The 12255-nt window shown below is 47.9% G+C and overlaps 1 protein-coding gene across 1 annotated transcript; it reads left to right on the forward strand.

Moving 5' to 3' along the window:
* The first annotated feature begins 48 nt into the window (after positions 1-48).
* CFAP97D1 (CFAP97 domain containing 1) lies at positions 49-6339 on the forward strand. The gene is made up of 6 exons (XM_084748143.1): positions 49-219; positions 885-955; positions 1235-1353; positions 4477-4600; positions 5466-5519; positions 6187-6339. The coding sequence occupies exons 1-5, from the start codon at positions 96-98 to the stop codon at positions 5517-5519; spliced, it is 492 nt and encodes a 163-aa protein (XP_084604269.1). The 5' UTR covers positions 49-95; the 3' UTR covers positions 6187-6339.
* The last annotated feature ends 5916 nt before the right edge of the window (positions 6340-12255 follow it).

Below are 12255 nucleotides of genomic sequence, written 5' to 3' on the forward strand. Positions count from 1 at the left end.
CTGGGTAACTATGACACCCCCTGTCATGAGGACAGCTAAGTGCCTGACAGAGGAGCCAGAGGGTCTCATTTCTGAAGTGGAGCTGGGAAGAGAAGATGAACAATTCCCTGGATTACCTGGCCTACCCTGTCATTGTCTCTAATCACAGGCAGAGCACGACCTTCAGGAAGAAACTGGACTTTGGCCACTACATATTGCACAAGAATAGAGTACAAATAGGTGAGTGAGCAGTGGGGGCTGGGCACTTGCCACCAGACGTTCTAGAAGGATCCACCAAAGAGGAGAGTGACGGGAGACTATGTTAGCCCAAGCTTCGGGGGTGATGTGGCCTCATCCGCTGAGTTTGTCCAGGAGGACATTATGTTCAAGGACAAACTTTTATCTTCTCCCTGTGAGCTGGAAAGACTTGGTTTTTAAACTCTCTGAGCTAACGTTGGAGGATATGACCTTGGTGCCCAATAGACTCTCTGGTGCCGTTGGGAAGGGGTTGTGGAAAAGATGCTATGTCTTTGGATTGAGAGGAAATTTATCTCTCTGGTTGTTGAGAGAGGAGTTCAGGTAGCCCAGGTGAGAGCCAAAGATGGCCTTGAACTCCCAGCCCTACTGCTTCCACCTTTGGAATGTTGGAATAACTGGCCTGCATGTCACCCCTTGATTTAGGCAATTACTGGGCCCCAAACCCAGAGTCTCTGGCATGCTGGCCTGGCTCTCTACTGACTGAATAGCCCTCCCCATTCTGTCCATCTCTGTTCAAATTCTCCAGAGATGTCAGGTGGGAAAACAAAACCAGAAGCAGGATGTCCAGAGAGGGTGGGGTCAGGTGGCCTGGTGGGTTCCTCTAGCTGGTTGGATCCTGCACTGTAACCACGCTTTCTGCCCTCCAGTGAAGCCTACTGTCGATACCAAACCTCCAATGGCGCACACACATCACATTTTAAAGTTGAGCAAACTCCAGGTACTCTTGCCACCTGTGGCTGTGTTTTATTGATTTTTTTTTTTACCTCTGTTCTAAAGAGACCCATTCCACCAGAGCCTTCTAAATACTCATCAACCTAAAGATTCATTAACATTCCTCCCTCCCTCCCCCCCACCCCATAGTCACCCCGTTTCCTTAAGCTCTGCTGTCCTGGCCTCTCCATGTGCCCCCCTCCCTTTCCTCAAAGAGAAAAGTGATGGGTGCCACTGTGTGGAAGGAGCACAGTGATGATGTCACCACGATGGGGTCTCTTGCCAGGGTGAACAAAAGAGAATTGACAAAATTGAATATGAAAATAAACAACTATGCCAGAAAATCGCCAACGCCCATCGCGGCCCTGCCAAAGTGGACTGCTGGAACGAGTACCTTTCAAAAAGGTAGTGTTTCCCCCTCCTCCCCCCTCCTCCCCCCACTCTCTCCCTCTCTCCCCCCCTCTCCCTCTCTCTCTGTCTCTCTCTCTCTGTTTCTGTCTCTCTCCCCCCTCTCTCTCCCTCTCTCTCTCTCTGTGTCTCTGTCTCTGTCTCTGTCTCTGTCTCTCTCTCTCCCTCCCTCTCTCTCTCCCTCTCTCTCCCCCTCTCTCTCTCCCTCTCTCTCTCTCCCTCTCTCTCTGTGTCTCTGTCTCTGTCTCTCTCTCTCCCTCCCTCCCTCTCTCTCTCTCTCTCCCTCTCTCTCTGTGTCTCTGTCTCTGTCTCTGTCTCTCTCTCTCCCTCCCTCTCTCTCTCTCTCTCCCTCTCTCTCTCTCCCTCTCTCTCTGTGTCTCTGTCTCTGTCTCTGTCTCTCTCTCTCTCTCTCCCTCCCTCTCTCTCTCCCTCTCTCTCCCCCTCTCTCTCTCCCTCCCCCTCTCTCTCTCTCTCCCCCTCAGGAAATTCAACCTTCCCTTCCAGTTTGAAGGAGAGGAATACTCACAGGATGTTTTATGGAGAGACACCAAGAGACCACGCTATGAAAAATGACAGCTTCACAAGCCAGGAACCTTTCTCCAGGGTTAAATCTCACCTTTGCTGTCATTTGAGAGACTCCCCGGCTCTCCTCTTGTTCCTTTGAAAAATGTCCATGTGTAGTGGTGGCTCAGGTGCAAAGCAGAGAGCAATAGTCTCTTTTTCAGTTCTGGAGGCAGGGGGCATCCAAAGAGGGAGACACCAGTGGATTCAGGCTTGGCTTTGGTATGGAGTCAGCCATCTTTGCACCAGAAGCTCATGGCAGAACAGTGGTTCTCTCTCCTGACTTTTATGAGGGTGCTAATCCCCCCCCCCAAAAAACCTCACTTTATCTTTTGTTTTGTTTTGTTTTGTTTTTGTTGTTTTTTGTTTGGTTGGATGGTTGGTTTTTTGAGGAGACAGGGTCTCTCTGTGTTAGCCTTTGTTATCCTGGACTCACTTTGTAGACCAGGCTGGCCTCAAACTCATAGTGATCTGCCTGTCTCTGCCTCTCAAGTGCTGGGACTAAAGGTGTGCGCCACCATGCCTGGCATTCCTCTGTGAATTTTAATAATCTGCAGAACTTGGGTTTCTGCAGCAATCTTGCTCTGTCCTCCCTGCCTCTGCCCTCTACCCACTCCCTTTTCCTCTAGGGGCTGCCCAGAGAGCTTTCTAAAACACATGTGTGGTTTTAATGTCACCTTAAGTGTTAGGAGTCAGGCTATGGATTTGGGGGATCCATAGCCATTCGGATACAGCACCCTAACCGAGACTATGCTATGACATTCCTACAGTCAGTTTCACAAGTCTCCTGACTAGCTACTACATGCCAGGTGCCTCCAAGATGCAGTGATGAAATGAACATTATTTCTCAGCCCCAAACACTCCCAGCCTAAGTACATCGTTTGTTTAAAAAAAAAAAATCCTAAAACAGTATGGTATGGGCTGAGGAAGTATACACCAGGGAAAGAATGGTGGCACATCTGTGTAGAGGAAAGAGGGAGGGAGGGCAGGAGGGAGAACTCAGCTGCTGTCTCTACCAGCAGATCTCAAACAAATTGAAAGCCAAGGAAGATGAACCAAAATTCGACTCCAAACATGTCTATGCTGTAATGCTTCTATAAACCAAGCCTCCAATCCTGGTTTTACATCATAATCTTTGAGTAACATCTATAACACACGGAAGCCATGAGCATTTTTGTCAGAAGCATAGATAAACACGCTCGTGTCCCTCGACGGTGTTGGGATTTATCGGATAATACATTCCCAGTCCTCAGCTTTTGTTGGCAGCAGTTTGCCAAATACTCCCACTTTGGTTTGGTTTGGTTTGGTTTTGGATTGCCCTGGCTAAGATAAAGAGCTTTCCTCCCACCCCCCTGCCCCCATCTTAATTGCTATATTAACTCTTAGATTACACATTAAGACCACACAGTAAACATGGCTCTCTGTGCATGTATATGTGTAGGTTATAGAATAATAACAAAACCTTAAAGAAAAAAAAAAGCCATTCACAGATTTTTAAAGAGGCCTGAGAGGCCACCCTGGGAAAAGACAGAGTCGATAGTCTCTGCTGAGTAGGATGATCCAGACGGAGGTCCCCGGGGAGGCTGCTGGCGTGCTGGGCGGGAGAATCAGCATTGAGTCCAGCTTCAGAGGCGACAGGGTTATCAGACCTGGTCTAGGTGAACAAATGGGGGAACGGGACAAGCAGCTGGTGATGCAAGTGTCAACAGATGGGACAAGACAGTCAGGAGTTCTTCTTGGTCTGTCCCTTGATCCACATATCTGGTCAGATTACCCATAACTGGGACCATTAGCATGCCCGAGCAAGATGTCCACTACTGTAGGTGAGAGAATTGCACTCTTGGGCTCTTTTTTGTTTTGTTTTGTTTTTTGTTTTTTTGGAGACAGGTTTTCTTTGTGTAGCCCTGGCTGTTCAGAAACTTGCTCTGTAGACCAGGCTGCCCTCAAACTCACAGAGGATATCCCCCTGCCTCTGCCTCCCAAATGCTGGGATTAAAGGGGTGCACCACCACCACCACCTGGCTCTTGGTCTGGCTCTTGAGCCTAGTTTTTCTCATATTATTTTAATGTGCCCGTTTTCACCCTGCAATTCCAGTTCACCTTTATAAGTGTATAGGATAGGAGTCTCTCTACTTCCCGGAATAAATAGATCAGCAGTCTGTGACATGTGGGTGGCACTGGACAGATGGTGCTGTTCGCATATCCAGCCAGGTGCAGACTCATGCCGCATCCTCAAAATAGAACGAAAAGCTGCTTGTGGAGTTTCTCAGGGCAAGGCCCAGGGTGAAGACTATCTTATGCAACATGGAGTCATTCAGAGTTGGAAGTCTGAGCTCAACACTAAGACTTAAGCTCTATCCTGCATCAGCTAGGAGGACTTCCAGGACACTGTGGGCTGAGGGCGGCTGATGGGAACCCATGCATGCTTCCTGTATTTCCCAGAATGCATTGTCCCAGGCTTTCCTCTCTTTTTTCATTCCAGCCAGGAGACACGTTTTCTTCTTCACAAACAGCACCCCCACCCCACCCCCACCTCGTTTTTGTGTGTGTGTTTTTCAGCTTAAACAGAGAAGCAAGGAACCGTGACCTAGTAAGAATCACCATGGAAAACCAGGGCATTCTAAAGAGGTTGGGTGACCGCAAACCCCACTATGACCGCAAGATGTCGGAGGTTGACTGGCAGGCACGTGGTCCCTTTTGTCATAGTCTCCGGTGTACTTGAAAAGTTACATCTATGCTCAGCACAGGCGCTAATCTGTAAACAGCTAGGTCATGTGAAATGCCATCTGTCACTCAAAGAAAGACCCTCACGGCAAGCGTAGCTCATGAATGCAAACCGTGGAATGGCCAAGACATCTGGTGATGATGCCACTGAGTCAGTTTCAGAAAACATGGGAGCCGGGCATGGTGGCGCATGCCTTTAATTCCAACACTCGGGAGGCAGAGGCAGGCGGATTGCTGTGAGTTTGAGGCTAGCCTGGTCTACAAAGTGAGTCCAGGACAGCCAAGGCTACACAAAGAAACTCTGTCTCAAAAAACAAACAAACAAACAAACAAAAAACAAAAACCAGAAAACATGAGGCAGCTTCCTTGCTCCAAAGATGGGGGAGGGTAATGTGATCCTGTATGCGGAGAGTTGGTGCAGAGTGTGAGGCAGGGGGACAGCCCAGACTACTTAGTATTGAGAACCTGCCTCAACAAACAAGCAAAGAAGTAAAACTCAGGGGAGCCAGGAGCAGTGTTTTTTTTTGTTGTTGTTGCTGTTGTTTTGGTTTTTTTTTTGCGACAGGGTTTCTCTGTTGTAGCCCTGGCTGTCCTGGACTTCTTTGTAGACCAGGCTGGCCTCGAACTCACAGTGATCCACTAGCCTCTGCCTCCTGAGTGCTGGGATTAAAGGCGTGCGCCACCACCGCCCAGCCTATGAGCAGTGTTTTAAAGGCCTTCTCTCGATAACATTTTTAAAAGCCATTCTAGGAATTTAGAATTTCAACTCTCATACCAGCAGGCCGACATTAACAGACCGTTCTGATTTTTTTTCTTTCCTCAAGAATTCAAGGCGCTATATCAAAAACACAACAAGATATCTTCTCTCCGAAGAATAGGTATGTCATTTTTATTATATCACATTGCTACCACGCTTACTACGAAAGCCCTCACAGCTCCAAGAATGGCCAAGGAGGACCTAGCGCAGGGGAGGCGATCAAGAGCCGTTCAGGGAGCTCTTTGGCTCTTCTAGAAAAGGTGGTTTTTTTGTTTTTTTTTTTTGTTTGTTTGTTTTTTGTTTTTTTGTGGTTTTTTTTTTGTCATCAGCTTTGAGACTTTGTGGGAGATGAAGAGGAAGTAATCTGTGCCAATAAGACATTAAAAGGGGAGGTCGAGATGCTCAGCAGGTAAAGGTTGAGCCTGACAGAGAGCTTGATCTTCAGAGTCCATGGAAAGGTGGAAGCAGAGAACCCACGCCACAAAAGTGGTCCTCTGACCTCCACATGTGTGCTGTGGCACATGGACCCCACCCCGTAATAACTTTTAAAATGTTTTAAATTAAAAAAAAAAAGCATTAACAAGAAGCCTAGGCTTTAAAGCTGGGTCTCCATTCCTAGTAAAAGGCACAGCCATTGGGGGCATTTTATGTGGTTAGATCTGATTGGATCACGTGGCTCTGTGCCTTTAAGGGAGGGAGGATAAATGGATACCCAGGCTCTCCAAAGCACAGGGCTGCTTTTGGTATTCTCCCGCCCCCACTTCCTCCTCCCTTCCTCTGAACACCAGGCTACTCACCATGGAAGAGACGCGGAGAAGACCCTACGATTTCTTGGCTGCTCAGAGTCTCAAGACGCTGCAGAGTGACCGCTTGCCCTATCTTGAGATGTTACTATAAAGCTTGGCATGAAAAAGAGGGCAGGAAACAGGAGGATGTGATGAGACTTATTTTTATTCTATGTTCCTGTATATTCGTGTGAGGATATGCACCTGTGTGTGTAGGTGTGTGTGTGCGCGCTCACACACACACGCGTGCATGCGCACAATGTATGTGGAGGCTCAGTCTGACATCCAGTGTCTTCTTCGACCACTTGTTTTGGAGACGGGGTCCCTCACTGATTGAGAGCCAGGCCGGCTGGGCCAATGAGCTCCGAGGATCTGCCTGTCTCTGTACCACCCTCACACCCGGCTTCTGTGTGGGTGCTGGCGATCCAAACTTGGGTCCTCCTCAGCTTGGGCTATAAGCACTTGACTGAGTCATCTATCTCCTCGGCTCCTGGATTCGTATTCATGCAGGGCCTTGACCTTGCTAACTAGCTGTGGGTAGTTTTGCACCCACGGCCCTCTCTCCTTCACCTCCCTGGTGCTGGAATTATAGGCGTGAGCCGCCATGCTGGGCCTGTACTGTGCTGGGCATCAAACCCAGGACTTCACGCATGCTAGACAAGCATTCTAACAACTTCACTGTATCCCCAGTTCCCCCTCCCACTAATTTTTATGCTTATCCCCTCTGCCTGGAAGAATCTATGATTCTTTCTCTTTGCTTGAGTGCCTATTTATTCCCAACCCTTGAAAGAGCCCACCCCCTGGTAGAGACTTCTGTGGCCCACTTGGATTGTATCAGGCAGTTTCAAATATTTGGAAGGTTTCCTTTTGTTTCTGGTGTCAACTGATCTTTAGTTCGATTGTACCCCACCCAGAGGACGTATCCTATGGCTTCCATTCTTTTAGGCTTTTTGAGGCTGCCTTGTGATCCCAGGATAGGGTCTATCTGGGTGACAGTATTGAATTTAGCATTTTCAGTCGCTGAGAGTGGGGTGTCAAAATGTCCAATGACTGTGGATTTGTCGATTTTTTTCCATTTAGCTCTATCAATTTAAAGGCTTTATTCCTGTGTGTCTGTCTGTCTGTGTGTGTCTGTACGCACGCACGCACGTGTGCATGCACATACACACACGTGTATGTGCAGAGCACAGAAGGGAGTGTCCTATCTCCCAGATCTAGGTTTACAAGTAGCTGTGAGCTACCCTGTGTGGGTGCCGGGAAATTGACCCAGGCCCCTGCAAGCGCAGCAAGCACTCTTCACTGCTTTTAGTTCTACCAAGTTTTGCTTCGTTGTCACAGCTCTGTCCTCGGGTGCATACTCTTTCGGTATCTTCTTGGTATATTGATTTATCCTCTTATTATAATGCCTCTCTTTTTTTGTTTTGTTTTGTTTTGTTTGTTTTTCGAGACAGGGTCTCTCTGTGTTAGCCTTGGCTGTCCTGGACTCACTTTGTAGACCAGGCTGGCCTCGAACTCACAGCGATCCGCCCACCTCTGCCTCCCGAGTGCTGGGATTAAAGGCGTGTGCCACTACGCCCAGCTCTATAATGCCTCTTATTTGTCGCTACTAATTGTCTTCCTCCGAAGTCGGCTTTACTTGACATTACCATAGCCACTACTGTTTGGAACTCTATGCTCTGACAAAGCACATATTTTGGCTCTTCACTCTCTCTGTTTTTTTTTTTTTTAAATAATGTGTGTGGGGGCCAGAGGACAGCCCCAGGTTTCTTCTTCACTTTCCACCTTGTTTGAGACAGGGTCTCTTTGTTGTTAGCTCCTGTGTGCACTGGACTCACCTGTCCCCGAACATCTGGCAATTCTCCTGTCTCTGCCCACCAGTGGGGCGGGAATGACAGACACGAGCTACCATGCGGGATTTTATTTGTCCTCTGGGGATTTGAACTCAGAGCTTCAAATTTGCATGGCAAGTGCTTTAGCTGCTGAGCCGTCTTCTTAGCTCCTTCTCCCTTTTAATGTACGAAAGTGGCTCCGCCACAAATATCAAGCACCATGTAAGATGGCGGTTACCTTTGTTTTGCCCGTCTGGCCCAGGTAAAGAAGCCGATGAGGAACGGGTCCATTCTAGCTCCTTCTGTGTTGCTGCCTCCTCGTCCCTTCTTGAAGCCCCGCCTCTGTGCATTTCCTTGTTTAGAACTGCCTTGGGGGCAGGTCTCCACAATTCTATTTTCTCCCTCTGAGAACACTGTTGATCCCCCTCATTCCTAAGATAGTCTCACCGAATGCAGGCTTCAACGTTAATAGTTCTTTGTCCTCGGGTTTTTTGACGTGCTTGCCACTTCTTCCCAATGCAAAAATAGAACTTGAATTGCTTTCCTTCCTGGCTATTTTTTGCTGTTTTTAAGGTTGGTATTTTTTCCCCCCTTAATCTCCAGTTTCTAGGAGATTAAAGAGGAAGTGCTTAAGGGCTTAACGAATATCATACTTTGAAATTCGATCCACTTCTTGAACTATGGGCTGTCTTTCTCCAGTGAGGGGAAGGGGTGTCAGCCATTAGTTCTCTGTCCTGACTTTTGTCCTTTCCTGCCAGGACTGATGCTATAAGAGTTAACATTCTTCTCCCTCCCTTCCTCTTCTCATCTTCTCCTTCCTTTCGGGGTCCCGTGTAGAACCCAGGCTGTCCCTTAGATTTGCTGTGTGGCCGATGGCTTTGATTTCCTGATTCTGTTTTCACCTCACAGGTTCTGGGATTACGGGTTTGAGGCACCACACCCACATGCAGCTTACGTGGTGCACGCGATCAAACCCAGACTTCACGCACACTAGGCAAGCATTCTACCAGCTGAGCTACTTCCTGCGTAGGGACCTTCTACCCCTCTCCATGATACTTTCGAGTTTGTCCAAGTTTTAAGTTTTGCTTTGTGTTTTTTTTTACTTCTGTAACTTAAAAATAAAATATTAGTGTGTGTGTCCATGTATCTGTGGGTCTGTGGACAATTTGGGGGGAGGGGCATGTACCATGGCGTAAGTGCAAAGGTCAGAGGACATCTTTGTGGAGTCAGTTTCTCTCTTAACACCACCCCCCCTCAGGTTGGTTCTATGAGCGGCTTCTCCAAAGCCCAGGCTCTAGGTTATGTGGGAGACAGAGGAAAGTGCAGGGGACCGAGACCAGGGCCAGTGCCAGAGACTCCAAGTCTGCGCCTAGTCCACTTTTGCAGCTCTCAGACTCCCTTTATGCAAGGTGTTTAGTTATATTTAGAGAAGGAATGAAAAAATAAAAATGACTCCATACCACCTTGTCCTGAAACCACTGGCCTAACTCTAAAAGGAAGTGATGGCTGGAGAATGTAGTCAAAGAGCAGGGAAACAGAGTAATAAACAGATCAACCCAACAAAAAAAATTCCGCAGTTGATGTTGATGGTTTAACTGTCTGAATCCCAAAATGGACTTTCTATGTATGCTGAAGCCTGTAACTACTAAATACGTCAAGAGCCATCACTGTTAGGCCTATAATCCCAGTACCTGGGAGGCAGAGGCAGGGAGGATCACGAATTCAAGACCAGCCTGGATGAGGCCAGCCTAGGTTACATAGTGAGATCTGTCTCAAAAAACAAACCAGGGGCCGGAGAGGTAACTCAGTGGTTAAGAGCACTGGCTGCTCTTCCAGAAACCCTGCTTTGATTCCCAGAATCCACCTGCGTTGGTGCACAGACACATGTGCAGGCAAAACACGCATACACAAAATAAAAATATTCTGTTATCACCATCACTACTGTGGTTGTTTTACACCCCTTCTGCGGTTTCTCCTCCCTCTCACCTCCCCTCTGCCCTTCCCCCATCCACTCCTCTGTTTCTGTTCAGAAAAGGGCAGGCCTCTCATGGCTATCAATCAACTCTGGTAGACCAAGTTGCAATAAAAGTAGGCTCCTCCCCTCATATTAAGGCTGGATGGGGCAATTCAGTATGAGGAAAAGGGTCCTAAAAGCCTGCAAAAGCTGTCCAACAAGATCAAGTTGCAATACTGTAAAAAAAAAAAAATCATCTTGGGGGAAAAAAAGCAAACCTCAAAAAATCCATCATTCCTTGGATGCCTGATCCTGGTGGCATAGACAGCCAATATGACACTTGATGACATGCACAGTTTAACTGTGGACACTCTGTAAAGTACCGGGGATATACATATAATAGCAAAAACTGTATGGGCTGAGATTAAACACATCTGAGCTCTGATTGACAGGAGCTCATAACCTCAGATCTCTCTCCTGCAAGGAGACGGGTGGGAGGCAGGGAAGGCTGCTGGCCGCTGGGTCAAGGGTGGCATGCATTGATACTGGAAACTGTCGAAAGAAAGAGCCGAAGGCTCTGTAATGGATGAGCAGAGGGAGGGCAGGATAGGCAGCGGCAACACACAGAACATCCAGTTAATGTGCCTGACCTTGAAAAGTCCTCTAGAACTCACATGCTCTCTGGCTGTTGTAGACACACACCGAAGGCTTAACGGTGTCTGGAGGCCCAAGGAATAAAATGTTTCTTGAGAGGCGTAGAGCTGTATGGGTGTGCTTTTTGCTGGGGGCTCGGAACACACACACATACACACACACACACACACTCACACACACACACACACACACTCACAACACACACACACTCACACAACACACACACTCACACTCACATACACACTCACACACACACACTCATACACACACACTCACACAACACACACACTCATACACACACTCACACACACTCACACACACTCACAAACACACTCACACAACACACACTCACACACACACTCACACACTCACACACACACACACACACACACACACTGCCTGTTAGAACTGGGCCTGGATATGTATTCACACACATGCACACACGCCACCTATATATGTTTGCAAACAGGTACACTTTTTTCGGTAACAGCATTCTCTGCTTTGTATAAACAGCAAAAACACACCTTCCAGGTGACACCCGCCCCCGGGGCCCCATCCTCTCACAGACTTCGTAGCAGGCAGACAGCGGTGAACACAGCTGGGTTCCTTAACTGCAAACAAACCTGGCCCATTTTCAGGCTTATAATCCACACCAAGTTGTCACCAGTCCATCTGGCAATTGGCTAAAGATATGGAGTAAGCAGAAAATGACTCTTTAGTATGACATGGGTTTTTTGTTTGGTTGGTTGTTGGTTTTGTTGTTGTTTTTTATTTCTCTCTGTGGCCTTGGCTGTCCTGGACTCACTTTGTAAACCAAGCTGGCCTCGAACTTGCAGCAATCCACCTACCTGCCTCTGCTTCCCTGAGTGCTGGGATTAAAGGTGTGCGCCACCACGGCTGGCTTGACTGCATTTCTTTTAAAAAGTCACCTGGTACACAACACCGGAGGGCCAATCACCCACATCGGACGTCCTACAGGTGGGTGGGATCGCCACCATGCTGCAGCCATGGGATGGCCAGGAATGAGCTCGTTCTTCCTAAAGTGTCATCTGCCTGGAAGTGGGTCCCAGATCCCAGTTCTCCGTTCACCCTTCATGAGGCAGCCACTGCCCCCTGACCGTGAAATAGTTTCAATCACTATTTCACTTGACAAAAATCCAATGAGGAGCCGCCCTTTTGCCGGAAAGTCCTAACAAATGAGATCCTGGTGCCTGGGCTCCCTGGTGGTGAGCCAAAGAGCTCTAAGGGTTCTTGTGCATGAAATACAGCTGGAATTTTGTAGATGGGACAGCAAAGGGTCTGCCTGGTGCTTTACGGTCAGCCTGGCCTGCTTCAGAGATAAGGTATCTTGCACATGTATAAAGTGCATCTTTTTAGTTCCGGAAGTTGTAAGCACACTGCACGCCATTAATTTTAGCCATGAATGCATTCCTCACAGGTATTTTCACTAGGGATCCCCTGTTATAGAACACTAAAAGCATGAGGCAGTATAGCATAGTGGTTAAGGAGCATTTTTTCATGTGAGAAAGATTGAAGCTTGAATGTACACAGCTGTATCATTATGCATGTGCAGGAATGTACGTACGCACACAACGTACGTGTGCACATGTGTGTGAGTGCAGACTAGCCAGCTCA

The sequence above is a fragment of the Acomys minous genome (assembly GCF_964271855.1).
Source record: "Acomys minous genome assembly, chromosome: 12".
Taxonomy (NCBI): Eukaryota; Metazoa; Chordata; class Mammalia; order Rodentia; family Muridae; genus Acomys; species Acomys minous.